The sequence below is a fragment of the Panicum virgatum genome, chromosome 1N, assembly GCF_016808335.1.
Source record: "Panicum virgatum strain AP13 chromosome 1N, P.virgatum_v5, whole genome shotgun sequence".
Classification (NCBI taxonomy): domain Eukaryota; kingdom Viridiplantae; phylum Streptophyta; class Magnoliopsida; order Poales; family Poaceae; genus Panicum; species Panicum virgatum.
Genome location: NC_053145.1, coordinates 51288235 through 51316166, shown reverse-complemented (window position 1 = coordinate 51316166; position 27932 = coordinate 51288235). Strand labels below are relative to the sequence as shown.

The window sequence follows — 27932 nt, the reverse complement described above, 5'->3', positions numbered from 1 at the left end:
TCACATCATCGCTATAATTGGTTTCATGTTTTATCATTTTAGTTTATAATATTGATATTATTCTTCATGAATTACATATATTATCAGAATTTTTATCTTTCTTTTAATTATCGTCTCAAATGAAAAATAGTTGGTCTAAAGGGCCCATAATGTCTGGCTCGCCCCGGGGCCCTTGAAAACTATGAGCCGGCCCTAACTACAGTATCTAACGCTACTAAACCAAACAGGCCAGTAAAGCCGCATTGTTCCAAGATGGCGGCGACCGGTGATTAGTGAATGGTGATGCCTATGCCTGCATCTACACCTGCACCTGCACCTGCACCTGCACCTGCGTCTGCGTCTGCGTCTGCGTCTGCACCTTCACCTACCGTGAAGCACTATCACGATTCAGAATTCAGAGCAGCAGCCCTTTGGAGGCCACTTTAGACGCGTGGGCGTACTATGACCAAGCCACTTGGCCAACAGCTCCCTAGTGTTTTTTGCTGAATTTTCTAACTGCTACCCCTTTTTATGATTGGTGAAACATGAACGTGCACCATGTTCGAAACGAAGTTTGGGTGCTTCAAGTTATCTAGGAGAAGGGTGGGTTGGTGAGAGCTGTCAAAGACGGGTAAAGGAACTATAAAAGGAAGGCAAAAGAACAAGTGGACGATAAGGTTTTTGGATCGATTCATGCACTGGGTGGGGCCAGGCCTTTTCGTAATCCACAAAGTTGCTGGCCAACCTCCAAACTAGGATTAGTCTTGTTGGTGTGACAGTAGATGCGATGCGACTGAAGAAGAGTAAAGGATAGCTCGGCCTTCCTTTTACGCTAACGTGCGTACCTAGGGTAAGATAAGGGCTATATATTGGCATGATTACAAAACGTGCACGAATGTGCATGCTTACCAATCACAAAGGAAAAGATATCAAAGTGGCCGAATGGCACTCCATTTTTTTTGTTTAGAAAAAGAGAATGTCTCTGGCCCGCTACATACGACCGCAAAGAACAAAATTCTTATATCATTGTTAGCTTATAAAAACTGATCACAAATAAATATTAATACTGTACTCAGAAAAAAATAAGAAGAATTCAAAAGCAAAGGTTATTATTGTTTCTTCAGCTATTTTTCAGCAAAATATCCAAAGCGAAGACTTCGACGTTTGCTTGTCAAATGGAGAGTCTTCCTTCGATCTTCACGCTGCAGTGCATCCCAAAGTCGAAGTAGCCCTCTGACTGACACTCCAAATGCCCACAAAAATTAGTTGTTGCCCGGCTGGATGGGAGTTCCTGCGAACTGAATCTACCATGGTACACGATGATGGTGCTAGACACGAGGGTATTTGTACAGCCATCTATCACGATCCAGATGTGGGGATGGTCCATGTACTTTTCTTTGCAGGGGCTGTTTGTATTGGAAAGAGTTCAAAATGCTACTGACTTCTTTAGTTCAAATTTTATCCAAATCCAAAACATCTAAGACAATTTTCCAACCAAACACTTCCTAAATGTTTAAGATGTTTTTTCTTGGAAGAGTTGCAATATTTAGAAGAAAAAAAACACATCGGCATAACCGCTGGTCAAAGTATATATATATATATATATATATATATATATATATATATATATATATATATATATATATATATATATATATATATGCATGTGCTACATTTCTTTTATGCAACAGGAGGGGCGCGGGTCCCCTACTGATTTATGCCCGTGCTATATATATTGAGATTTGTAATCTTGTTTAGACATGTGCTAGATCGCATGCACATGGATGTGAATGGTTGCATGTAGGGGTGGTAACGGATCATGGTACTAGTGGTCTCTTCACAATATAACTTGACTCTTATGTATTTTTAGTTTAAAATTGTATAAGGTTAGAGCAAGCCATTTTAGAACCCGGCCCTTTGATCATCTAGACTAAATTTTAAGGCTCTTTATCACCCCTAGTCACGGGTACTTGATCTCTTGTATTTAAGAAAAAAATGTGTTGGGATTCAGAAAAAAGACAACAAAAGTCCTTGCAAAATTAAAGATCTCATTTGTGGTAAGTGAAGAATATCTCCTGAACAGCTGCGCTCTACATACTATAGCGTTGAAAGTCTCAAAACAGAGCATACATTGGAACGGACTATGGTCAAAATGAGTTTGTTGGTGAGCAAATTTTGTTGACCCATAAGTTTGACATGAGAGGATTTTGTAGTCCAACACATGATGGGTTGGTGAAGAGCTAGAAACTGGCTATCCTAGAACTTGAAAACTGAGACACGCATGGACCAATTCTCTTGCTCTGTAAACTCAAAAAAAAAAAAACTCTCTTGCTCTGTTTCCTCTGCTTTTCCTTGTTAGGTATGCAGTGACAAAGCGGCCACTGTATTATAGGAAGAAAGATAATGTGCAAGAGAATCTCTCCATTAAGAAGATAATGGTGCTCAAAGACACTGACATGACTTGCACTATGTAATCGTGAAATCCCTCACTTAAAGCACGTGAAGCAACTTTAATTTTAAATTTAGTCCTTTTTTAATCCAAAGTTCTAATAATATAAAGTTAAAAACTAAATTATTACGTAGCCCTTTTTGGTATCCCAAAATGATTTGGTTAAGCTTTGAAGTATCCAAAAAAATGCAGAGCGCTTTCATCTACACCACGCATACTAGCCAAGAAAGTATGAATTCCAAGAAAAAAATTTGTGAAATGGCAAAGAAAATCCACGACTAGTACAACCATTTCTCTTCTTTAAAAGCATCTAATAAGGGTTATGGCATGCAAACGTGACATAACTATATTGATACCCTCAATGGACAAACATTGTGAGACATATTCTCCTGAGGTTATGGACCAACAATATCTATTACTGCTTGAATTCACTTTACGTGCCATTGAGCTTTATATTTCCATCGTTTTTGTTTTCCTTTTTTCTGAATTTTTGGAACGACTGTATCTTGGCTATTGGGTATCGATTGTCGAGGCTGTTCTATCATTTTTTTTAAGAACGTCGAATTTTGTAACAAACAGTTTTGCCGAGTCTCAAGGAACTGAAAAAAAAAATCCCAATGTTTCATTTCGAACGCCATGTTTAGTCGTTTTGCGTGAACACTTGAAGTAAATTAAACTGCAAATATGATTCACAACACTCCAAAACTTACAATTTGCTGTTGGAAAAAAACAACTCTTTCAAAAAGAAAAACATAAATCAGGAATAAATCGCATTATTAATTTACTAACAAGTGTCCGTAGCGTACCAACAAACATAAATCAGGAATAAATCGCATTATTAACTAAAGAATACACTCTTGAGACACTCTCTCTTCTCTGATCAGCAGATGGGCAGGGGCTCGCCGTTCCACTCCTTGAGGCACTCGAGCAGGGGGTCGATGTGCTTGCCCAGGTTGATGGCGACGAGCACCTTGTTCAGCTCCTCGCCGGGAGACCGCGTCTTCTCGCCGGTCAGGTACACCGCACCGAGCTCCTCGCGCACGAACCGGTAGAGCGGGTACGAGCGGCACTCGGCGATCCTGTTCGGTATCGCCGCCGTGCCGTTCTCGACGGCCGCCCGGGCAGCCTCCACCGCCTTGGGCAGCGCCGCACGCAGCTCCTCCTCGAACTGGGCCACCTTGGCGAACACGGATGTCTCCGCGCTGAACTCGGCCGCGCCGTTGGCGAGGGCGCGCTCCACGAGCACGTTGCGCAGCTTCTTCATCAGCGGGTAGTTGGCGCTGCACGGGTCGTCGGCGTAGGCGAACACCGCCTCGCGCTCGATCTCCTGGAGCAGGTCCTTCTCGCAGAAGCGGGCGACGTGGAGGCCACCGGTGGAGTTGGTGCTCAGGGTCTTCTTCGCCACCGTCATCACGCAGCTCTTGACGGCGCTCTTGACGTTCTCCTCGATGTGGCGCAGGTCCACGGCCTGGCACAGGGCTATCAGGAACGTCGAGGACATGAGCTTCAGGATCTCGATGGCCTCGGCCGTCTTCCTGGAGGAGATGAGGCCAAGCGAGTTCACGTCCTGGTTGTGCTGCTCCGCGCTCTGGACGTGGTTGGTCACCGGGTTGCCCAGGAACTGCAGCTCAGAGCAGTACGACGCCATGGCGATCTCGGCGCCCTTGAACCCGTAGTCCAAGCTTGGGTTGCGCCCGCCGGACAGGTTGGAGGGCAGGCCGTTGTTGTAGTAGTCGTTGACGAGCTCTGAGAACTGAGCAAACATGAGCTTGCCGATGGCGGCGAGGGCGAGGCGGGTGTTGTCCATGGACACACCGATGGGCGTGCCCTGGAAGTTGCCACCGTGAAGCGCCTTGCTGCGGGCGACGTCGATGAGCGGGTTGTCGTTGACGGAGTTGATCTCGCGCTCAATGGACTTGGTCGCGGCACGGATAACCTCAATTTGGGGGCCAAGCCATTGCGGCGACGTGCGGAGCGCGTACCGGTCCTGCTTCGGCTTCATCAACGGGTCGAGCTCGCCGAGCTTCTTGGCAAGCTTCATGTAGGAGCTGCCCTCCAAGACGTGCTCCATGATGGCGGCAGCCTCGATCTGTCCCGGGTGGTGCTTCAGCTTGTGGGTCAGGTGGTCGGTGAACTCCGGCTTGCCGTTCATGACCTCGCAGAACACGGCGGACAGGACCTCGGCAAGGATAGCGAGAATGTTCGCCTCGAAGAGCACGGTGGAGGCAAGTCCTGAGCCCACGGCCGTGCCGTTGACCATGGCGAGGCCTTCCTTGGGCTGCAACTCGAAGAAGCCGCCCTGGATGCCGGCAATCTTGAAAGCCTCGGCGGCGTTCACCTTCGTGCCATCTGGGGCCACCGCCACAGAGTTCTCGCGCCCGGTGACGAGGCCGGCAATGTAGGACAGCGGGACAAGGTCGCCGGACGCGGTGACCGTGCCCCGGAGCGGCAGGCACGGCGTGACGTTGGCATTGAGCAGCTTGACGATCGCCTCGAGGATCTCGAAGCGGATGCCGGAGTACCCCTGGAGCAGGGTGTTGATGCGCACGAGCATGGCCGCCCGCGTCGCCTCGGCCGGCAGGACGTGGCCGTCGGTGCCGGTGCCGAAGGCGCCGGCGTTGAGGAACCGGATGAGCTCCCTCTGGAGCGCGCCGCCCTCCTTGGTGCGGCGGTGCGAGGTGGCCCCGAACCCGGTGGTGACGCCGTAGCTGTCGGTGCCGTTCATCATGCTGTTCATGACCCAGTCGCTGCTGGCCTTGACGCGGTCGCGAGCCGACTCGTCGAGCTCGACGCGGGCCTCGCCGGCGCCGTTGGCCACGGCGGCGACCTGCGCGATCCGGAGGCTGGCGCCCTCGATCTTCACCAGCGGCTGGCGGTACTCCGCCACCATCCTCTTCACCTCGTCGAGGTGGCTGCCCATGAGCTCCTCCGCGGCCTTCCCCCAGTTGAGCGGGTCGGCGCGCGGCGTCGCCATGCACAGGGTGTCGCCGTTGGCGCCGCGGCCGTTCTCGCACTCCATTGCAAATGGTACAGGGGGTTTGAACGGAAAGAACTAGTGAGCCTTAAGCGATCGGTGATCAGAAGCAGGCGATGGGCGGCGATGGGCGGCTGATTTGGAGTCGCTTTGTGTTGGAGAAGAGCTTTGGGATGCACTGGTTGGTGCTTGCTCTTCTTGGAGCGGAACGGAGGGGGAGGCCGCGTTTAAATAGGGGAACGAGATGGGCTGCGCGGCACGGGGTTGGTCGGAGGAAAAGCGGCGGAGGGTGCCGGCCAGTCCGGTGGCTCGCCGTTTGTACGAACAGGGCGAGTGCCGCGTTGCAAGTTAAAAATTGGGCGGCCGGCGGCGTAGAAAGCGTCGGATTTCTGTGGTCGCCGGCTCGCCCGTGGGGGCTGAGAGGGCTGGGTCGTTGGGGTTGTGGTAGGTGCGCGCGCCTGCGCGGCACGGGGTGGCGAGGGCAGGGCTCTCCGGCCACCGTGCTCGCTCCGGGGGGCCTGGCTACGATGGGCGGCTGATCTCTGTTTTTGATCTTGCTTTTGCACTGACTGGGGACAGGACGATTCAGGACAGTTACACTGAGCTGTTGCACACAGTGTTTTGAAGGACCATTGGTGTCAGCCATTTTCTTAAAAAATCAGTTTCATTCGTCTTGGAAAAAGCACGTTATCTTTTTTTCTAAAAGATTTGATTGGAGCCCGTTATCTTGGGGTAGTTAGAGGCTCATCGGCATCACCGTGTGATCGATTAGGAAATGGAGCACCTGACCATCAGCATGGAACCGGTCAGATTTAAGGGCAGTTGGACCAAATTTTCAGCTGAGCACCTGATCGTCAGCAAGCTTGGTTATACAAAACATATTTGTCTGAACAGATCGCCGGTCTCTGAAATATCATTGGGTTGAAGTTGAAAGAATTCTTCAGTCAAGACTCAAGATTACTGCATTTCTCCATTTGTTTGAACAGATCAGATGCTTACTGCAATTACTTGGTTGTTTACCGGCTCCATCATATCCTTTCTTAACTCAGCCTCTCCATTTCTGGATCTTGTTGATGCATCAGCGACCACTGCCAACATGATTGCGCACCTCAAGCATCACGCGTATTTCTAACTGCAGTCAGACGACTACTTACCCTGTGTTCGTCAGACAAATTAGTGACCTACTATTTCCCTTGAAACAGACGCGGATACATCTATTATCTTATTATTTGGCCAACAAACGGAGCCTCCACGTTCGCTCTTAAGGTCTAGAAATTCTCACGTTAATCGGAGAAAAATAGAAAAATAAAAATTACCCACCACTGCCATTACGATAAAAATTAGCCTAAAATACTCATGTGCCTAATTCAAAATCACCTACCAATGCTATTATGAAAAATTAAATATAAAATATCATTTAGCTATGTATAAGTTACAAATATATACTATTATCTTATTATTTGGCCAACAAACCGAGCCTCCATGTTCGCTCTCAAGGTCTAGAAATTCTCATGTTAATCGGAGAAAAATAGAAAAATAAAAATTATCCACCACTACTATTACGATAAAAATTAGCTTTACTCACCACTGCCATTACGATAAAACTTAGCCTAAAATACCTATGTGCCCACAATACCATTACGAAAAATTAAATATAAAATACCATTTAACTATGTATCAGTTACAAACACATACTATTAATAAAAACTAAAGCTGACAACAATCAATAAAATAGAAAGAAAATAAGAATAATTATATGCATTTATTAAAGCTAAACAAATCAAATTGTTATTATAGGTAGATCATATTTGAATTGTTTTAACCAACAATAAAACACAATTAACGATAATGAATAGTGTGAGGTATAGTAACAAATAGTATAATTTTTAAAAAATAGTAAAGATACAATGAATAGGGTGAGGTATGCACGTGACATGCATGGTGTGGGAACAGCAGGAACTCGGTCCGGTCATCTCGATCTAGTCCTCCTGGCCCTGTCGTTGCTGTTCTTAACATCTGCTTATCAGTCACCTGCATCTACACTGTGACTGAACTGAAGAGGAACGGATGGAACTCATCACTTGTTTCTTTCACGAAGTAGTAGCAACCAGCATCTGGATCCGTAGGACTGACCTGACCACACCACAGCCCATTCCCATTGTCGCGGCGGGTAGGCAGGCGTTCACCGTCACCACAGAGCAGAACTGACAAACCCGCAACTGAATCTTCCCCCTCCCTGTCCCTTTTCGGCTTTTCCCCCATTGTGTTCTTCCGTTCACAAAGGAATATTGAACAATATCCTAGCCTCTATATCAAAAGATATATCCGGCCCCTATTACAAACTTTAAGAGATAAACAGAAAGCAAATTATAAGCCACTAAGCCTATTACTAAACTGCCACCCGTTCCGCGCAAAGATGTCCATCGCCGTCACTTCCAAGGCGTGGCATGCATCTACAATCACGTCTCTGTCCTCCTCCTTTTACAAAATCGCCCATGTCCTGGTAAGAAAAGCGGCCCTGAAAAAAATCTGGAGAACAGTTTGTTTTTCAGTATTATGAAAAACTACATCATTTCTGGATAACCAGATTAACCAGAGAAGCGCACATAAGCCCGTGAACATAACTTTTTTCTTTTCCCACATAAAACCCTGCAGCCAAGACCCGAATAAATGCACAATATTATTAGGTTTTGTAAGACCAAAGGTAATGAAAATTATCCTCCAAAATAACCTAGTCATATGACACCCGAAGAAGAGATGCACTATTGTTTTGTCATCCATGCAAAAACAACATTGTTTGCTTCCCTTCCAATTGCGCTTGCCTAAATTATCCTTTGTTAGGATAACTCCATGGTGGAGTAGCCAAATAAATATTTTAACTTTTAAAGGAATTTTTAATTTCCATACAGGCTTGTTTATGGGCAGAACTCGAACATCTAATAGAGCTGAGTACATAGAACGAACTGAAAATTGCCCATTTTTGTGAAGTTGCCAGATTCCAATATCCTCATTATCTACCAGCTAGATGTTAGCAACGCGATGTACCAAATCCATCCAGTCTCTCAGTTTATTTCCCGTAAGGTGTCTCCTAAACGAGACATTCAAAGAATCTCCATTAAGCACAGTATGGACTGTAGCATGTTTGCGATGAACCAGATTGAACAAATTCGAATATTGATCTTTAAGTGCTGAGTTTCCCAACCACTTGTCTTTCCAAAATCTGATTTGTTTCCCATTCTGTACCTTAAATGTCATACATTTAAGAAAATCCTATTTTATTGGCATAAGCCCTGACCAAAACTGTGAATCACCAGATTTTTTTTCTCAACTTGGGTGAGAGTTTTGGATTTAAGGTATTTATTTCTGAGTATCTGTTGCCAAATGCCATCTTCATTAGTAAATTTAAATAATCATTTACTTAAAAATATTTATTTTGTACTTTTAAATCCATAATTCCCAGTCCGCTTTGTTCGCTTTGTTCTTCCGTTCCTGCAGGCACATTACATTCAGACAAGCTGACCCGACAGTGGCCGCAATGGCCACAAGCCGAGCCTTCTCCTTCTCCCTCCCCTTCTCCTTCCCCGCCATGTAAACCAGACCAGAGATCCAGGGCGACCAATGCAATGGCTCACAGCCCGAGTCGTGTTCCTCACATGGACGTAGGCCCATCGCGTGAGGCCACGAAGCGGCCAGGTCTCCCTCTCTCGCCTGGTACGTCGAGGCTCTTGAGGCCATGAGACGCGTACCCGGCAGGCTGCGTGAATTGATCTGCATTCATCGATGCATCTACGCATGGTCCTTACACGGACATGTACACGAAGGTGACAAGAACCGGTCCGGGACCAGCATTTATGTACGATCCTGTGGCTGGTGCAAGGGCACGGCCCTCTCTCACACTCTTGTTGTCCTAGCAGCAAGTGATGGCGCTGCGTCGACAGTTACAGAGCCGCGTGCAGGCAGATGCAGTGTGTCCATGGATGTCAGGGCCAGGGGCTCCTTGCCACAGCAAGTGTGAAGCGCTAAGGCGTGCAACGTATGCTAAGTCGTAGAGCAAGAGCAAGCAAGGGGTGTCTGGTGCCTGCTGTGTCTGTCTCTGCCGGCCGCCACTAGCTCCGTCCCTCCCGGTGTTAGGTGCCCAACGGCAATGACCAATGAACTGGTGTGGTGATCGTGTTCAAGGGGAGGATGGCGAGTGTGGCCTGCCAGAGAGCGACGGCGGTGACTGGAGGATCTGGCGAGGGGTGCAGGTTGGGCCATGTCAGCGAACTAGCTCTGCCCACAAACTTCGCCAGCTACCGGCATGGCGACGCATCGACGTATTCCTCCGACGGTTCATTCCTTCATCTCTGCAATCAGAGTATGGTTCGCCAGGAAAAATGCCATGGCGGAATTGAACAACATGTTCGCAGAGATAGCTAGAGACCTTTTTAGTGTGATTGGTTGACTGCGTTCTCCTTGGCTAGGTTTGGAGGGACGAATTGCTTGGTTGTTGGTTTGCACTAGCCTGGTTGTGAGAAGATTATTTCCCCTTAGTTGTATAACGAAGACATGATACCTACCCCAGTAAAACTGACTAGCTAGGGGCAGGGGCCTCGTCGGAACATAGGGCCTGCTTGGTTGCCTACCAAAATGTGGACATGCTAATCATTTTTTACCAAATTTTTTGGCAATTTTAGAATAACACCTAGTTAGGTTTGCTACTTTCTGGAATTGTGACAAAATTTATAGGCTTGCTCACGTCACTACTACAGAATTCTTTTTGGAGGCGGTTGTTTTCTATTTTTGGAAGCGGGCAAAAGCAACAGCCTCCAATGAAAAGTCATCGTTAATCGTGAGCTACGGAGGCAGTTGGACTGCTGGTCTTTGTTAATCGAATAGAAGAAAAAAAAGAGAAAACCCATGGACGGATCCATGACCGTCGCCGCCGCTCGGTGCTCATCGCCAGGATCTGGCCAGCCGTCGCATGATCCGCCCTCGGTATGTCCACCGTCGCTGGGACTCCTCCGTCGCCGGATCCGGCTCTGTCACCGCCGGATCCGTCCCCCTCGGCAGTGCCCGTGCCGCCAACCGCCACTTCGGCCTCGGCCCCGCCGCGGCGCCGCCGATTGCCGTGCTCACGCCCGCGCCGCCATCTGCATGCCTCCACGCCGCCGCAGTGCGCGCGGGGAGGGGAGTGGAGGGAGAGAAACGGGAGGGGAGGGAGACGAGGGGAGGGATAGAAAAGAGAGAGATGACAAGTACCAAACCCTAACGGGTATGTATGGGATCCGGTAACGGACCTTCTGGGCCTTTTTGGACCTCGGTATTTTCCATGGCGGGCCTCATAGGGTGCCCGTTTTGGTTAATCGATTTTGGAAGACGATTTTTTAACTGTCTCGGTTAATAAAGAATGACCGTCTCGGTTAATTGATACCATCAATCGATGCGGTTGAAATTCCTGCATGCTTCGTAGGTCCTTTATAAAGGTCGCAGTAAATCATTTTTTGTAGTAGTGCGTTTTGGCCCACATTTTGGAAGCCAATCAAGCATGTCCATAGTTATGCAGTCTTCCCAAAACACAAGATTGGAGTTGCACCAAACTTGCAATTTTATAGGAATTCAAAATGCAGGAGGGTTACTAATATATCCTTTTCATGCAACACATAAAAAATAGAGGAATTCAAAGAGAGACGCACAGGAAGGAAAGTTTCCGTGAGGTCTAACATTATAATAGTTTTCCTTCAAAATTCTTATGAATTAATGAATCTCACATCAATCCATTAGTGATAGATTACTGAAGAAGGTAAAAATTATTAAAATTAGAGAAGTTTGACTTAGGACCAAAGTGAAACGCCTTACATTTTGGAACGAAGTGAGTAGCTGTCTCATTATTTCTTTTTTTTCGATCAACTGTCTATTATTTCTGAAACAAAACGAACAATGTAGAGATAAATCCGTGCTTAAATTGCACACGAGCTACATCTGCGAAGTGCTACTAGTCTGAGGCACATGATAGATATAAAACAAGAATGGAAAATTTTGTCTATGCGAGCCCTGCTCCACGATGCCTACCTCCACACACATTTTCTTTTCTCAGTGCTCTGCCGCGCGTCACTTCTCCAAACCGGAACTGCTAATCGGAACTCTGTACGTAGCCTACAGGTGCCTAACAAGCTGACTAAGAAAGCATGCAGGTGACGAGCACAACACGGCTTCTTATTTTTGTGTTACGAGCAAGAGGCCAATTTGTCAATGGCATGCGTAACTTAAAAGAGTCCGCTTGGGAGGTAGCTCTAGGTAGCTCTCTAAATTAATTTCTTTAGGTAATTTTAATCCTTAAGGTAGCTCTCTAAATTAATTTCTTTAGGTAATTTTAGTCCTTAAGGGTAGTATGATCTTTTGTCCACCCAAAACCTCATCCCCAACCCATCCGCGGACGACAAACCGTACGCATCGCCCAGCCAGGTACTCGCCCTCGCCCTCGCCGTCGCCCTCACCTCGCCGTCACCATCACCCTCGTCCTCGTTCGTTGTCGGCCGCCGCCAGAGGACGTCGCCCTAATCCGCGGTCGGTACCCTATACGTGCTCGGCAAACCGCACCCATTGCCTAGTTGCACGCTCGCCCTCACCCTCGCTCATATTGGGTGGCCTCACGATCAATCCACATATAATAGCCGCAATCCCCAAGTTTCTACACTTAAATTAATTGCACAGCAAATCAGAAAATTAATCGCAGAGCAGACCAGGGGAAAACCTAAAGAAAGGCTTACCAATCCTGAAGGACATCTATAGTACCTCCGGCTCGGGTTATCGTTGCTCCATGATGTCCATCAAGATACCTTCATATTGCAGCGACACTTCACCGTTGGGGAGTAGTCATACAGACCTACTTAGCACAGCACCGGCGCCCTCGATCTCTCCATCTCCCCGCATCCTCTTCCTGTCGACGATGATGCGAACCACTGTGATGAGCGCAAGCTTGACGACGCCATGGCCGCAGCATCCCTCCCTCCGCCACCAGATCGCGCCCCCTTGTTGGTAGGAACCCTAGGTCCGCTAGGAACCCTAGGGCCAACGTAGGGTTCAACCTTAGTAGGCTCAAACTATATTAAATCAACCACTCAATCAAAACTATACTACCAAAGCATTATTCCAATCATTATAGATTGACTATTTTACCCTTGACACAGAAAATTAATCCCGAAAGAACAATTATCTCACATAATATTTTTTTGTGCGGACCTCACCAAAACGGTATGCACCTAGTGCATGCTGGCCCACCATTTAGCATGCACTTATTGCATGGTTGGTACCTTGATTTTGGGCACATCTTGGTACCTCTCTATTTATCAGCCGTCAGATCGAACGACATGAGCCATCTATTTTTTCCCAAGTTGAACTTAAAAACAATGCGAGGGTTAGGTGATACCTGTCCCAATTATAGTACCATTATGGTTAATTTCCTTCTTTAATAAGTGTGATAGCTCTCTTTAACTGCGTAAGTGCATTAGAAGCTGAAGCGCTTGCATGTGTGGAAGGAATCAGATTAGCATCCCAATGGTGCCAGGGCCCGATCATCCTAGAATCAGATTGCGACAGAGTAGTGCAAGCTCTCACGAGCAAGAGCTTGGACAGATCAGAAATCGGCTTTGTCATAGCCGAGGGCAAGGAACTATCACAACTCGTGGTGGAGTTGAAGATAGTCAAGATAAAGAGAGATTGTAACAAGTTAGCAAATGAACTAGCTGCATTAGCTTGGCGGAATACTCACTCAGCGGTGTGGTTATGTTAGGCTCCAGTGTGTGTCACTAACCCTATTGCCACCGATTGTATCAGGAACAATCTAGTTAATAAAGCTCTCTCTCTTTATCCGCAAAAAAACCCCGAAAGTGCGATACAAAGCTTTTTCATAACAAAAGTAAAAGGGATCAAATTCGTACTCTTGTGCATTATTGCTTCAGTCCTGTGCGAAGCCTAACAACCAGGAATGACAGCTACCTGTGCACCGAATCATAACAACCCACATCCCATCAAAGCGGCAACCACACTGTGGGCCTGTTTAGTTCGTAAAATTTTTGAATTTGGATACTATAGTATTTTCGTTGTTATTTAGTAATTAATGTACAATTATAAATTAATTAGGTTTAAAAGATTCGTCTTGTCATTTACAGTTGAACTGTGTAATTAGTTATTTTTTCCAACTGCATTTAATACTTTATGCATGTGTCGAAAAATTCGATGTGATAGGTACTATAGAAATTTTTTTGCGAACTAAACGGGCCCTGTATGAGTCTGGACGTAAAACTTAACGTTTCAAGATTGCTTCAATTGTGAAACTTGAAGTGGCAGTGGTCTGGCACGTGGAACTCTCTTTTTCATATTGATAAAGTGAATACACAATCTTGCTTGCATATTCTTTTTATGAAGTAGGAGGGGTGTTTAGCCCCCTACTGGTTATAAATATATTAAAGTAATAACAAAAGTTTCTACAAGCAAAACTCAAGAGACAAAAAAAAAAGGAGACGAAGGAGAGTAAAAACATGACACAAATCTATGCAAAACAGGTCAGCCATTCTTCAAGGTGCTGTTCGTGTTTGTTTTCACTCGATGCTGATGCGGGTCGAGTTCCTTTTCGAAAGTGAAATAGCAACCATCTACTGTTGGTTGTTGCCCTTAAAAAATGAGTCCATTTCTGTTTGTCCAAATTGTTGTTCTGCAAATCGCATAGGACACAATTATACGAGTCTAGAACCATTGATTTTTGCCATAAGATATTTCTCGTACTCAATCTATCTTTAAGTAGGAGCCAGCAAAAAACTTTGTGTTTCTCCTGGCAGTTGAAATTCCAAAGCCATTTTAAAGTTGGGTGGACTTGAGCATATCCTATAAGTTGCTTGTAAGCTTTTGTTGAAGAGTAAAAGTTATTGCCCCAGATGTATGTCTAGCAGTCGGGTTCCTATGTTAACATCACATTGATGTGAGTTTGTCCCAAAACCAAGAGCTGAGAAAAAGCTATCTCAAAGAGTGGCAAATGAAAAAGATGATGGAAGCCGTAGTGGCAGCTTTTTGAAGAGTGATGGCCTTGTTCTTAGTGGAGGAATACAGTTTAGGGTATGTTAAACTGGGGATGTGATCATTCTATATATCTGTCCAGACAAAGCAAGAAATTCCACTTTTCAAGTTGACTTTGGCGATTCTCTTGGAATTATCCAAGAGCTTGGCAATATCCCTCCACCAATAAGAGCATTTTTGACATGGTTTGGCAGCTTGCCATTTCTATAAGGATAAAGTCTATTTTTGACCATCCAACTCTTGTCTCGGTTTGGTTTTGGCCATCGAACTCCAAAACCGGGTATCTTCGACCGCTCAACTATCAAAACCGTTCACATTTGGCCATCCGGTTGTTTTGGTGGCCGGTTTCGCTGACATGGATGCCACGTGGCAGCGGGGCCCACTTGTCAGCCATCCTCTCTCTCCTCTTTCTCTTTCTCTTTCTCCACCTCTCTCCTCTCTCCCGGTCCCTCTGCTTGGCGGTCATGGCGGCTCCGCCCGCGGTGCCGTTCCCGGCGGAGCAAGGCATGGCAGCAGGGAGGCGGGGCGTGCTCCGCGTCGTAGGCGTGGTCTGCGGTGGCGTGCAGGCGAGCCAGCGGCGGTGCTCGTCCTCGAACAGACCAAACCCACCGCCGCCGCACCTCCCCTGGGCACCGCCGCCGTAGCTCCCCTACCCCGGCGGCCCCTCCCGCCGATTCCTCCTTCCTACCCACCACTGCCGCACCCCCTGCCCCGGTGGCCCCCACCGACACTCCCTCCTTCCTCCCCTGCCCCGGCGGCGGCGGCGACGGCACGTTCGGCAGGAGGAAGGAGGCGTTCAAGAAGAGGGCGGGGGAGCTCTTCATGCTCTGTGGCGTCGACGTCGCGCTCGTCGTCGCCTTAGGGGACGGCGACGCGGCGTCCAGGGAGGGCGTGCTGGCCCGGTACCGCGCGCTGGGCGTCGAGGTGCGCACTGCGCGCGTGCACCGGGCGTACCTCCACGCCGTTGTGGCAGAACCGCCTAAATTATCCCGGCTCAAGTGCGTAAACCATCACCATAAAGGCAACATTAGCTTAAACGCACTTCAAACGGAACAATTTTTGGTCTGTCGGGTAACGTCCCGATACAACCACCGATTCTCGGATCGAACAAGCAGACCTCGCATGAAGGCGAGTCCAGAGATATTACAACCACAAATTTTACAACACAGGCAAGTTCAGTAGTGATTACAAAATAGTTCAAACCATTATTACAAAACCAACTTAAGTAAAACAGTTCTACAAAACATAATTATAAGTTCAGAGTCTAAACAGCGGAAGATGAAACACGATTTCTACAACACGTCGCCAAAAGTATACCAAGCTAGCCCAAGCCGGGTATCACTCGTCATAGTCATTGCCGGCCGAAGACGTATCCCATTCTACGGACCAGCCAGGAGGCAAAGCGCAAGGATAGGTCAAGCTAGCGATCTGATCCTCAAAACTCATACCTGAAAAAGGATTTCAACAGCAAGGCTGAGTATTCTAATACTCAGCAAGACTTAACCGACAACGGGTATAAGTAGCCCACCTTAGCTAGACTATGCAAGGCATTTGTAAGGCTCTGGTTTTCCTTTGCTGAAAAGCAATAAAGAGTAGGTCCTTACTTTCAAGTTTTAGCTTCAAGATTCTAGTTGATTAACCATTCTATGTAAGCATCTACTAACCAAACATGGTGGAACTTCTAAGCAAGCATCAAGATTAATAAGAATATTGTTGCTCTTATTACTCTGTGTGGCAAAGAGATCAAGCAGTCTCATTTCATCGTGAGAGGCGGACGATTCTGAATCGAAATTCAACCTTGCAAGGGTAACCTAGCACACACGTCTGGAATACCGTCGGGTCATTCCCAAACAACCGTTAACCTTTCTTTCCGGCTTGTGGATAGTGCCACTCTCCCCGACTACAGGGCTCCAAGGCCGAACCTTGTCCCTAGAAGTCGTAGTGTTGCGCAACATATAATAAAACCTATCCCTACTGAGAGAGTGGGAGGTATATCCACTCCCCGGTCCAATCGGCTACTAGGCTTGCCGCGTACCATATTTACGGCATGTGACTAGTACTTTCAAAAACTTAACCAGCACTACCACACACCGCGACCTTAGCAAGTTCATCAACACAGACGGGGTCTCACATAGGACATGATATCGACACAACCCCGTCCGTCGTCCTTATATTGATAACAGAAAGAAAACAAGCAATTCCTATAAAGCTCGCGAGTGACAGGCAATCACTCGACTTTTACCGTTCCTATAAGCTTAGCAGATAGTCGAACTTAGGTCTAGAGTTCAGTACATAGGTTCCTAGGATCATGCATCTAGGGTTTCAATTCAAATCCTAAGAACTGTAAATGCACAAGTAAGTAATAACAGTAAATGATAATAATTTGAAATATAGGTTATGTCCGGGGCTTGCCTTCTCGGTAGTTGCTAACTATTTCAGCGCTAGGCTCTTCCGAACTTTGGTTCGGGGCTTCAGTTAGTTCCGCAGTGTTCACTTGAGCTTCGAGATCACCTCCGTCAGACTCCGGAATCAACTCGTACGTCCCGTCTGACAAAATAGTCGTATCTATATGTAATGCAAGAACAACATTATAAACAAACATGGGCAATCGTTTATAGAGTAGTTAAATGACAAATTTAACTACACAAGGCATCATGATTAACAGCACAAAAGAAGTTAACTAACTTCATAAAATGAGTGGTGGTGATTTATCATACCACTAAGTCATGGTTTGTAAATAAATCATCAAATCAGAGTACAAAAAGTAATAAATTATACCAAAATTACACTAAACAGAACATGAACAAAGTAATCTACCCTTCAAAAATCATATCAAGACATGTAATCATTTAATCACTATAAATCATTTATGCAGGCAACACCTAGTACAAGCTTGAATTATACAGACTAAAATATTGCAAAGTAGAAGCTAAAAATTTAACAGGAGATTTACAAAGGTAAGATCTAGCTACAGTGAATTTTTCATGATTTTATCTACACAGAATTAACTCTGAGAAAATAACTAAAACAAACAACAGATTAGCAAGATTTATTTTTAGCCCCTAATCTAGCCATGAACTCAGGCTCAAACTTCCTGGACAAGCTAATATACTCCAGAAGAACACTCAGGAATATTTTCAGGATTTAACAAGAACAGAAACTATTTATCATAAATAAAGTATACTAAACAAGGATTAAATTAAATAAATAGCTACACAAGAGAACTGATCATGAAATTTTTATAGCAAAGCTAGTGTAACATGAGTAAACTACCACAAAAATTTCAGAGCAAGACCAGCTTTCAAGCCTTAGATAAGAAAAAGACTAAACATCTAGTATTTATTTACCTAGTGACACAAAACCATTTTTACGGCAAAAACTTGCAACTAAAGCCTAACATATTATGGTTCTACTGCATAGAGCTCTTCAAGAGGATTCCAAAACATCAAGATTTTCTAATTTACGAATTTTCTACGAATTGATCTAGAATTTCAAAGTTCACTGAAAATATTACAAAGCAGTCCTTAGTGGCACTATTCAAATGAGTCTTGGGGTTTGCAGACAGCCCCCTGGGCTTCTTTGAATTCCAACCCGATGTCCTCGGCCGGGTCAGAAAGGGGAGGCGGCGTTTGACCGGCCTTTACCGGCGACGGCGAGCACCGGCGGCGAGGGGATCGGGGTGGGAAAGAAATAGGGGGTCCAGGAGCACCTCTAGGTGGCTTCGGGGCGGCTTATGGCGGCTTGTGGCGACGGCTCCGCGTAACCAGGCGGTCGGCGGCGGTCGGCGTCAGCGGAGGCGACGCTCCGGTGAAGGATTGGCGAGGAAAAAGGGTGGGTGAGCCGCGCGGGACCACGTAGGAGCTACTGGAGGGGTTAATTTGGGACGGGGAAGGGCGGAGGGGTGAGTTCAACGGCGGCCTGGGCTCACCGGCGTTCGGCGGATGGCGGCGGTGGTGTTCCTGGGTCTGGGGGCGCGGAGAGAGCAAAAGAAAGGGAGGAATAGGTCGCTGGGGTCTTTGAGGTGCTCATGCGCGCGCTGGAAGGGGTCCTGGGGCTCTGCGGCGAGCTCGCCACGGCGGCGTCGCGGTGGCGGCCGGCGCGGGTGCTTCTGGACGCGGCAGCGCGCGTGGCACGGCCGGGAGAGGCACAGCGCGATGGCAAGGGCGGTGGAGCGGCTCCGGGGCGACGCGTGGGCGCCAGCGCGACAGAAAAAGGCGGCCGGGAAGCCTCTCCACGGCGCCGGCGTCGGCGCCGTCGGTGGGCGGCGGCGAAACAGAGCAGGGGTGGGGAAGAAGGGGATAAGGGCGATTTTGCAATTTCCAAAAGTTCCAGGGACTAAATTGTAAACCAGTGATAACTTTTAAACCAAAGCTCAAATGGAAAAGTGCCCAACATGAAAGTTGTTCAAAATTTCAAGATCTACAACTTTGATGTTGTGCAAAAATTTATTTGACCAAAGATTCAAGAGCTAAAATTAAAATCATTGAAGGGATTTTGAAATCTAGGAAATTTGTCTTTTTCAATGTAAATTCACTACAAACATAGACTTACAAGCAAAATTGGTTGCCATGCAATAAATGCACTGAAATTTTGCACAAACACCCTCCCTAAAAGCTATATTCAGAAATAACTATATAAAGGACCTTGCATAAAATCATAATTACACATATAACCTTTCATAATTACAAAAAGATCCTTTTTAAGTAAATCAAGCACAAGATGCATAGCAAACCTACACCATTACTGTGCAGGCACCTAATTAAAATACTGCGTAAACACCCGGGGTGTTACAGCCGTCGCCAAGCTGGGCAAGGCGTAGGCCGAGCTCGCCCGGGTGCGCCAGGGCGGGTCCGACGCGCTCGCCTGCTGGGACAAGGTGCTCGACGGCTCGCCACGGAGGAGGGGGCGCGGCGGCTGCTCGACGCCCTCGACGCCGCAATGCGGGCCACGGAGGACAGGCGGAGGGCGCGGGGCTGCCGCCGCCGGCCGACCACGCCGCCGAGGACGGGGTCGTCGCCCCGCTCAGGGGAGGGAGGGAGGGAGGGCGCCGGGGGAAGCCGCGCCGCCGCGCCGGCGAGCAGGAAGGAGAGAGGAGAAAGGAGATGAGATAGGAGAGAGAGAGATAGAGAGAACAGAGGGGTTGTAACGCTAGCAAGTGGGCCCAACTGCCACGCGGCGTCGATGTCAGCGAAACCGGTCACCAAAACAGACGGATGGCTAAATATGAACGGTTTTGACAGTTGAGTGGTCGAAGATACCCGGTTTTGGAGTTCGATGGCCAAAACCAAACCGAGGTAAGAGTTGGATGGCCAAAAATGGACTTTATCCTTTCTATAACGTTTCTCCCAAATAAGGTGTACCCATGGGCGTCCACTTTGGTGAAAAACTTGTGAAGATTTTTGATGAGTAAGGCTTCATTTTGGGTTGCAAGATTCAGAACTTCTAAACACTCTTCCTCTTTCAGTAAACATACCATTGATCAGGCTGCTTTTGGAGGTTGTTTTGCATTAATATTTGATCCTCTCCACAACCAGTGTTTCCTATACTTATCAATCTGTTTGATCACTATTTTGGGCAAGACTGCAAGATAAAGTACCGAGTTCGAATATTGGGATGGAGATAAAGACTGCATTAGTCATTTGTAATCTTCCCGCTTGAGAGAGAGAGGAAAGATGAAGTGGCTAGTAGCCTTCTTTCACAATTTTTTTTATCAAGGGTAGGAAGTCGGCTACAAATGGTTTTGAAGTGGTCAGTGAAATGCCCAAATAAGTAAAAGGGAAGTTGCCTATCACACAATTAAAAGAGTTGGCTAAGAGATTGAGCTTGTCTTTCAGGGTGTTGATAGGAGCCAACAAAGATTTGTTGAAGTTCACAGAAAGACCATTAGCCTTTGAGAACGTAGCTAGAATTTACTGTAGTGTTTGGAGTTGATTTGTTCAACCTTCCATTATGATCAAAGTATCATGAGCATATTGAACAATTGGGAAGTTTGTGGTATATTGACATGGAATTGGGAGTTGTAGCCTCCCCTGGTCTTTGGCATGATGAATAAGTGTTTGAAGAAAGTTTGCAGCAAGCACAGAGAGCAAAGTGAAAGAGGGTCACCTTGTCTCACTCCCCTCTTACGGTTACCAGGAACACCATTAAGGAGGAATGAAGAAGTTCCAGAGGAGAAGATATTCTTCATCCATTGTAACCACTGTGTGCAAAATCCTTTGGCTTCTATCAGTGTCAACATTGCCAGATGTTCCATTCTATTAAATGCCTTGGCAATCTTGGATGGCTCTAGATTTGATAAAGCCATACTGGTTTTTATGAGTGCACTATCTATTGTAACTGATTCGCTAACAGCTTTGTGATAAACTTCATGGAGCAGTTTAGGAGGGAGAAAGGCCTAAAGTCACTTGCCTTAGTACGATTGTCAAATTTAGGCAGGAAAGTAATGTGAGAACCATTCAAACTCCTCAAACATAAATTGTTTTGGTGAAAAGCTTCACACAGCTCATAGAAGTCACTGCAAATAATTACCCACATTTTTTAGAAAATCATTGTTAAAGCCATTAGGACAGGGGACTTATCTGTAGGAAGTTGTTTAACCACTGAATCTACATCAAGAGGACCACGACACTATACCAAGAGCTTATCGATCTTTGGAGGCTAGAACAATTGATATCTTTGTGAAGAATGGGTGGCAATTTAGTAATAGACTTTGTTTATAAGCTAGCTACATTTAATTCCACTTTGTTGGCAACAAATGGTCGCTTTTGTACATGTAATAAAGGCTGCATATATTGCACTGTAATATAGAAGCTGAGATATTGTATTATTCCTTTGCCTACAAAATCACAAAATCATTCGTGGCGAGAGAGCCTTACGACCAGAAAGGCCCGATACTGGTTTTGTGGTCGACCGTGGGGAGCGCTCCGCACAGTCGACACGCTGTACATGCACGTGGGCCGGTAGATGGTCTCTGCCTTTCCGGCTCCACTTTCTCACCTTCTCTTTTCTAACTTTTATATGTTGTAAATTTTTTCTTCAATTCTTTTTGTTTCTTTGATTCATTTTCTTGAAATTTTGTGTCAACAAATTTATCTCCAATTTCTTTATCTCATAATCTTTTGCATAAACCTTTTTGGCTCCTAAATTTTTCTTGTAAAAAAATTATGCACGACGACTTTTCTTTTCAAAATTTTCGATCTCAAAACATTTATCACCAATTTATTCCCTTTCCATTTTTTATTTTTTATCTTCCTTGCCTAGCTCCAACCCATTACTAAGTTTGTTCCCGAAATTTATCTCCCAAACTAGGTATTAAGTTTTGCTTCTAAAATTTTTACTTCTAATTTTTTCTCCAAAAGTTTGATCTTGAGTTTTTTCTTTCAATTTTTTTCTTGCTTTTGAATTTTCATTCCTGAAATTTTTTCTGCCAATTTTGTTCTTAAGTTATTATTTGAATTCCTTTCTTATTAGTTTCCAAGTGCAAAATGTTCATTGCCTTGATCAGAGCCTTTAAGCCTTTTAGAAGTGAGCATTTCCTCTGCTTTCCAAATTTTTTCTCCTAAAATTTTTGTTCCAGATTTAATTTTCTTGAAGTTTCACCCTAAGGATGTTTCAAAAAAATTTCCAATTGTTTTCTTGATTTTTGTTTCTTACCTTTTATACATATTTTCTCTTTTGTCTACAATATTATCTTTGTTATTTGACCAAACTTTTATGTTATAAATATTTCTATCTAAATTTTTGTGTGTATAGTTTCTACTTCAATTATACGTTGTTGGCTTTGGGGTCTGGGACGCGTGACTTGCTGGGTTGGGCGTTGGCTTTGGAGCTGGCTTTGCCTTCAATTCCTGCTGCGTACGTTATCATTTGTTAGTGTTAGAGGCCATGTTTGGTTTAGGTGTGTAAAAGTTTTGATGAGAGAGAAATGATACTTTGACCATTAATTAGGGATATTAAATAAAGTCTAATTACAAAATTACCTCCACAACTATGGTACTGTAGCAGTTGCTCTAGCTAATGAGACCTTTGACCGCACGATTGGAAGATGATTGAGTGCGGTTACTGTAGCATCACTGTAGCCAATCATGATGAAACTGGGCTCATTAGATTCGTCTCGAAAAATTACACCCATTTCTAAAAAAGTTTTGCAAATAAACTTCGTTTAGTACTTCATGCATGCATTCGTCTTTTTGTGAAAAAGTTTTGATGCATTCATCCAAACATGGCCAGAGATCGACCGTACGGAAGGCTGCTTACGGTCCCCGTAAATTACATTGCCCCCACCCCGCAAAGAAAGGGTGGTCTTTTTCCGACGTTAGAAAAGTTTGAGATAGCTGAAGTACTTTGGAAATAGTATTCTAAAACGACAAATTTTCTTTCAAAAAGGACAAAGCATGAAAAAAAATTCATAACTCATAAGATGATTATCAGCAAAACAGTACCAGAAATAGGACATAAAATTCCATTTGACCCAAGCACTCCGTCGACTTTGGTCAGCAAATGCTGCATCCGCGGAAACTGAAAGCATGGAAAGTTCATCAGAGTATCACACCAAAGTGCAGCAGCCAGCAAAGGTCCAAACCAAAGACAAGATCACAAACGCAGGCACGCAGCCCAGTTCTCAAAGCAAGCACATCCAGTCAAGGCCAAGCCAATGCGCATGCGTCCCGGCGGTCGCGTCCTCACCAACTCTCTGGGTCCTGAGTCCTGACGCTCACCAACCAATACCCGGCGACCAAGCTTCTTCCTGCCCCAGCGCCAGCGCCCACCACGAAATTTCCACGCCGCTGGCCTCGCAAGATCAAACATGTTCTCGGCCAAATAATTCGCGCCCAGCCTTGGTCGTCTTGGACCAGTCTCCACACTCCACACCGCCCCGCTCGTTCCCTTCTCCGGGCTCGGGAGCCTATTGCCCTATTTAAACACCGCCACTCCGACCTCTTCTCTCCAGGAAGAGCAGCACTACCAAATCCTAGCGCAGCACTAGCTCTCCTGTGAACAGCTTCTGAAAAACTAAGCTACATCCATTCCCCTCACAAGAATTCCTTAGCTTCTCTGTGTTTCTAGTTCTCTGCGCTTGCATTCCAGCAATGGCGTGCGAGAAGAGCAATGTCGCTACCAATGGCGACGGCCTGTGCATGGCGACGCCGCGCGCCGACCCACTCAACTGGGGGAAGGCCGCGGAGGAGCTCATGGGCAGCCACCTCGACGAGGTGAAGAGGATGGTGGCGGAGTACCGCCAGCCGCTGGTGAAGATCGAGGGCGCCAGCCTCCGGATCGCGCAGGTCGCCGCCGTGGCCAACGGCGCCGGCGAGGCCCGCGTCGAGCTCGACGAGTCGGCTCGCGACCGCGTCAAGGCCAGCAGCGACTGGGTCATGAACAGCATGATGAACGGCACCGACAGCTACGGCGTCACCACCGGGTTCGGCGCAACCTCCCACCGCCGCACCAAGGAGGGCGGTGCGCTCCAGAGGGAGCTCATCCGGTTCCTCAACGCCGGCGCTTTCGGCACCGGCACCGACGGCCACGTCCTGCCGGCCGAGGCGACGCGGGCGGCCATGCTCGTCCGCATCAACACCCTCCTCCAGGGGTACTCCGGCATCCGCTTCGAGATCCTCGAGGCGATCGTCAAGCTGCTCAATGCCAATGTCACGCCGTGCCTGCCGCTCCGGGGCACGGTCACCGCGTCCGGCGACCTCGTCCCGCTGTCCTACATTGCCGGCCTCGTCACCGGGCGCGAGAACTCTGTGGCGGTGGCCCCAGATGGCACGAAGGTGAACGCGGCTGAGGCGTTCAAGATTGCCGGCATCCAGGGCGGCTTCTTCGAGTTGCAGCCCAAGGAAGGCCTCGCCATGGTCAACGGCACCGCCGTGGGCTCAGGACTTGCCTCCACCGTGCTCTTCGAGGCGAACATTCTCGCTATCCTTGCCGAGGTCCTGTCCGCCGTGTTCTGCGAGATCATGAACGGCAAGCCGGAGTTCACCGACCACCTGACCCACAAGCTGAAGCACCACCCGGGACAGATCGAGGCTGCCGCCATCATGGAGCACATCTTGGAGGGCAGCTCCTACATGAAGCTTGCCAAGAAGCTCGGCGAGCTCGATCCACTGATGAAGCCGAAGCAGGACCGGTACGCGCTCCGCACGTCGCCGCAATGGCTTGGCCCCCAAATTGAGGTTATCCGTGCCGCGACCAAGTCCATTGAGCGCGAGATCAACTCCGTCAACGACAACCCGCTCATCGACGTCGCCCGCAGCAAGGCGCTTCACGGTGGCAACTTCCAGGGCACGCCCATCGGCGTGTCCATGGACAATACCCGTCTCGCCCTCGCCGCCATCGGCAAGCTCATGTTTGCTCAGTTCTCAGAGCTCGTCAACGACTACTACAACAACGGCCTGCCCTCCAACCTGTCCGGCGGGCGCAACCCAAGCTTGGACTACGGGTTCAAGGGCGCCGAGATCGCCATGGCGTCGTACTGCTCAGAGCTGCAGTTCCTGGGCAACCCGGTGACCAACCACGTCCAGAGCGCGGAGCAGCACAACCAGGACGTGAACTCGCTTGGCCTCATCTCCTCCAGGAAGACCGCCGAGGCCATCGAGATCCTGAAGCTCATGTCCTCGACGTTCCTGATCGCCCTGTGCCAGGCCGTCGACCTGCGCCACATCGAGGAGAACGTCAAGAGCGCCGTCAAGAGCTGCGTGATGACGGTGGCGAAGAAGACCCTGAGCACCAACGCCACCGGTGGCCTCCACGTCGCCCGCTTCTGCGAGAAGGACCTGCTCCAGGAGATCGAGCGCGAGGCGGTGTTCGCCTACGCCGACGACCCGTGCAGCGCCAACTACCCGCTGATGAAGAAGCTGCGCAACGTGCTCGTGGAGCGCGCCCTCGCCAACGGCGCGGCCGAGTTCAGCGCGGAGACATCCGTGTTCGCCAAGGTCGCCCAGTTCGAGGAGGAGCTGCGTGCGGCGCTGCCCAAGGCGGTGGAGGCCGCACGGGCGGCCGTCGAGAACGGCACGGCGGCGATACCGAACAGGATCGCCGAGTGCCGCTCGTACCCGCTCTACCGGTTCGTGCGCGAGGAGCTCGGTGCGGTGTACCTGACCGGCGAGAAGACGCGGTCTCCCGGCGAGGAGCTGAACAAGGTGCTCGTCGCCATCAACCAGGGCAAGCACATTGACCCTCTGCTCGAGTGCCTCAAGGAGTGGAACGGCGAGCCCCTGCCCATCTGCTGAACAGAGAAAACCGAGTAGAATAAGAATGCAGTGTTCAATTGTTCAAAATTAGCGTTTTGTTTGCTTGAGTAGCAAAAGGGTAATGATTCTTTAGGTGCCTATATACCCATTTTTTGCATCCATGTTATCTTTTGTCAAAATAAATTCAAATTTCATCCTATCCTTCTCTGCGAGATGTCTATTTTCCTCCATTATAACGCAAGGCATATATCTGTTAACTAGATCAAGCACACGTTCAACATTACGAATCACATGAATTTTAGAGGAAGCAATATATAATTAACTGATTAATAATTTTCATATAAGTTTTATCCCTACACGAATCCCATGAAATTTTACGTTACAAAATGGGTCTTGGTGTGGCTAGCACATCTTCTAGGAAGGTTGCTATGTTGAAAGCATACAGTGATTAATTGGATATTTGGATAATATAGGCTCACACATGATCTGTACCATCTTGGTTTTTTACCTTGCAAACATATCTTGGAGGCAATACATAGTGCAAAGGCTGTGTGCCAACATTTTGTAAGACAGATAGATTGATATACTAGTGACTGACCCAACTCATGCAAGCATGGTATGATTGTCAAATATAACCCAAATATTATGCCGTCTTAGTATGCAGAGCGAACAAAAAACATCAAATGGGCAAGGATATGCATTTCTTCTCTACCAATTATCTATATATAGAGAGGATTAAAGGAACTTGTTTTTCTGAAATGATAATGGTTTCAAATCATCGGTAAATAAAACATATACGCTCTTTCATTTAGGGAAAGACTTGCTAATCCACGCCTGAATGTGTGATCTCGTGCAACTTGTATGTTTGGGTTTTTATTTTTCTTTTCTACAAGTTTTCTTTTAAAAAGTTAAAACTTATTGCACAACTTTTGCGTATAACTTCTCAGCACAATTTTCAATTAACTTTTTCAAGTTAACTTTTCAAAAGGGATAACTTTTTGTTAATATATTTTTCAGAAAAAACTTCTCCAAACAATTTTTTAATGAAACGGGATGGGTAGCCCCTACTGATTATATATTAAAGAAAGAAAACAATAGAGTACAGGGTACAGATCAAAGAAACAAAGAAAATGAAAAAATTTATACAAGGGCTTCTAGCCATTCTGACATTGGGGATTTGTATCTAGCTTTTGCTCTTAGAATAACTAAGGCAAATTCACTCTTGAAGTGCTGAAGACAAGTTTCTAGATTAGGCTAGACTCCTTTAAAAATAAGGTTGTTTTGTTGCATCCAGATACACCAACTTATGATGATAATGACCTCCGTGAAGAATGGTACTCTCAGCTGAAGTTTGAGTTGCTCAAGTGTGTAAAATGGGTTGTCAAGTCCAACAAGGAGCCCTATAGCAACCCAACAAGCCCGCGTGAATGGGTAGTGGATGAAGAGATGTGTCAGAGTTTCATCCACGGCAAGAGAGCAACACACACAAGTATATTAAGGAAGGATCATAGTCCTCCTTCTAAGCAACTCTCTGGTACTTAGTCTACCTTTTAGCAGCAGCCAAAAAAACATCTTATGTTTATTTTGGTAGGCTGATTTCCAGAGCCATTTGAAAGCAATATGAGTGACTCTATGACTTGTAAGATGAACATAAGCTTTTGCTAAGGTGAAGTAAGGTGAGACACAAATGTAGGACCAAACATCATGCTCTGTGATTTCCTATAGGTTGTTGAGATCTTCAGCCAGCTCAATCAATTGTTGCAGAGCAACATTGGAGATAGGCATGTGGAACAAGATAGCAGGACCATCTGCTTCAAGAACTGATCTCAGTGAGATGGTTTTTTTCCTTGGCAAAGGAAAAGAGCTCAGGAAACTGATGTTTGGGAACTCTATTAAGCCAGAGATCATCCCAAAAAGGTAACTAGCACCATCCAAAATATGCACCGTAGCCATTCCTTTGAAAGAATTAAGAAGTTTCAGAATATCTCTACACCAGTAGGAAACTTTTTTCTTTGGGCTAGGCAAGGTCCCATTACTGTAATGCCTTTCCCAGATGAATTGAACCCGTGGTATATCTACTTTTTTAAATAATTTATGCAAGTGCTTAAGCAGAAGTGCTTTAATCTGTGTCTTAAGATTGAGGACTCCTAGGGCCTCTTCATTTTTTTTATGGCAAACAAACCATCTCCCAGGCAGCTTTTGGAGACTTTTTTTTTGCATTGATCTCAGCTCCTCTCCAAAGACAATGTTTTCTATACTTATCTATCTGCTTGATGACAAGTTTGTG

At 46.7% G+C, this 27932-nt stretch overlaps 2 protein-coding genes across 2 annotated transcripts; one reads left to right on the top strand and one right to left on the bottom strand.

The window, feature by feature from the left end:
• Positions 1 to 3095: 3095 nt before the first annotated feature.
• Positions 3096 to 5726, bottom strand: LOC120656509 (phenylalanine ammonia-lyase-like). Its single transcript, XM_039934614.1, has one exon. It carries the CDS (start codon positions 5445 to 5447, stop codon positions 3309 to 3311), a length of 2139 nt encoding a protein of 712 aa, XP_039790548.1. The 5' UTR covers positions 5448 to 5726; the 3' UTR covers positions 3096 to 3308.
• Positions 5727 to 23391: 17665 nt separating this feature from the next.
• Positions 23392 to 25857, top strand: LOC120656508 (phenylalanine ammonia-lyase-like). The gene has a single exon (XM_039934613.1). The coding sequence runs from the start codon at positions 23543 to 23545 to the stop codon at positions 25682 to 25684; it is 2142 nt and encodes a 713-aa protein (XP_039790547.1). The 5' UTR covers positions 23392 to 23542; the 3' UTR covers positions 25685 to 25857.
• The last annotated feature ends 2075 nt before the right edge of the window (positions 25858 to 27932 follow it).

Coding starts and splice junctions, on each gene's coding strand:
- LOC120656509 (XM_039934614.1), bottom strand. CDS start 5,447: ATGGAGTGCGAGAACGGCCGCGGCGCCAACGGCGACACCCTGTGCATG.
- LOC120656508 (XM_039934613.1), top strand. CDS start 23,543: ATGGCGTGCGAGAAGAGCAATGTCGCTACCAATGGCGACGGCCTGTGC.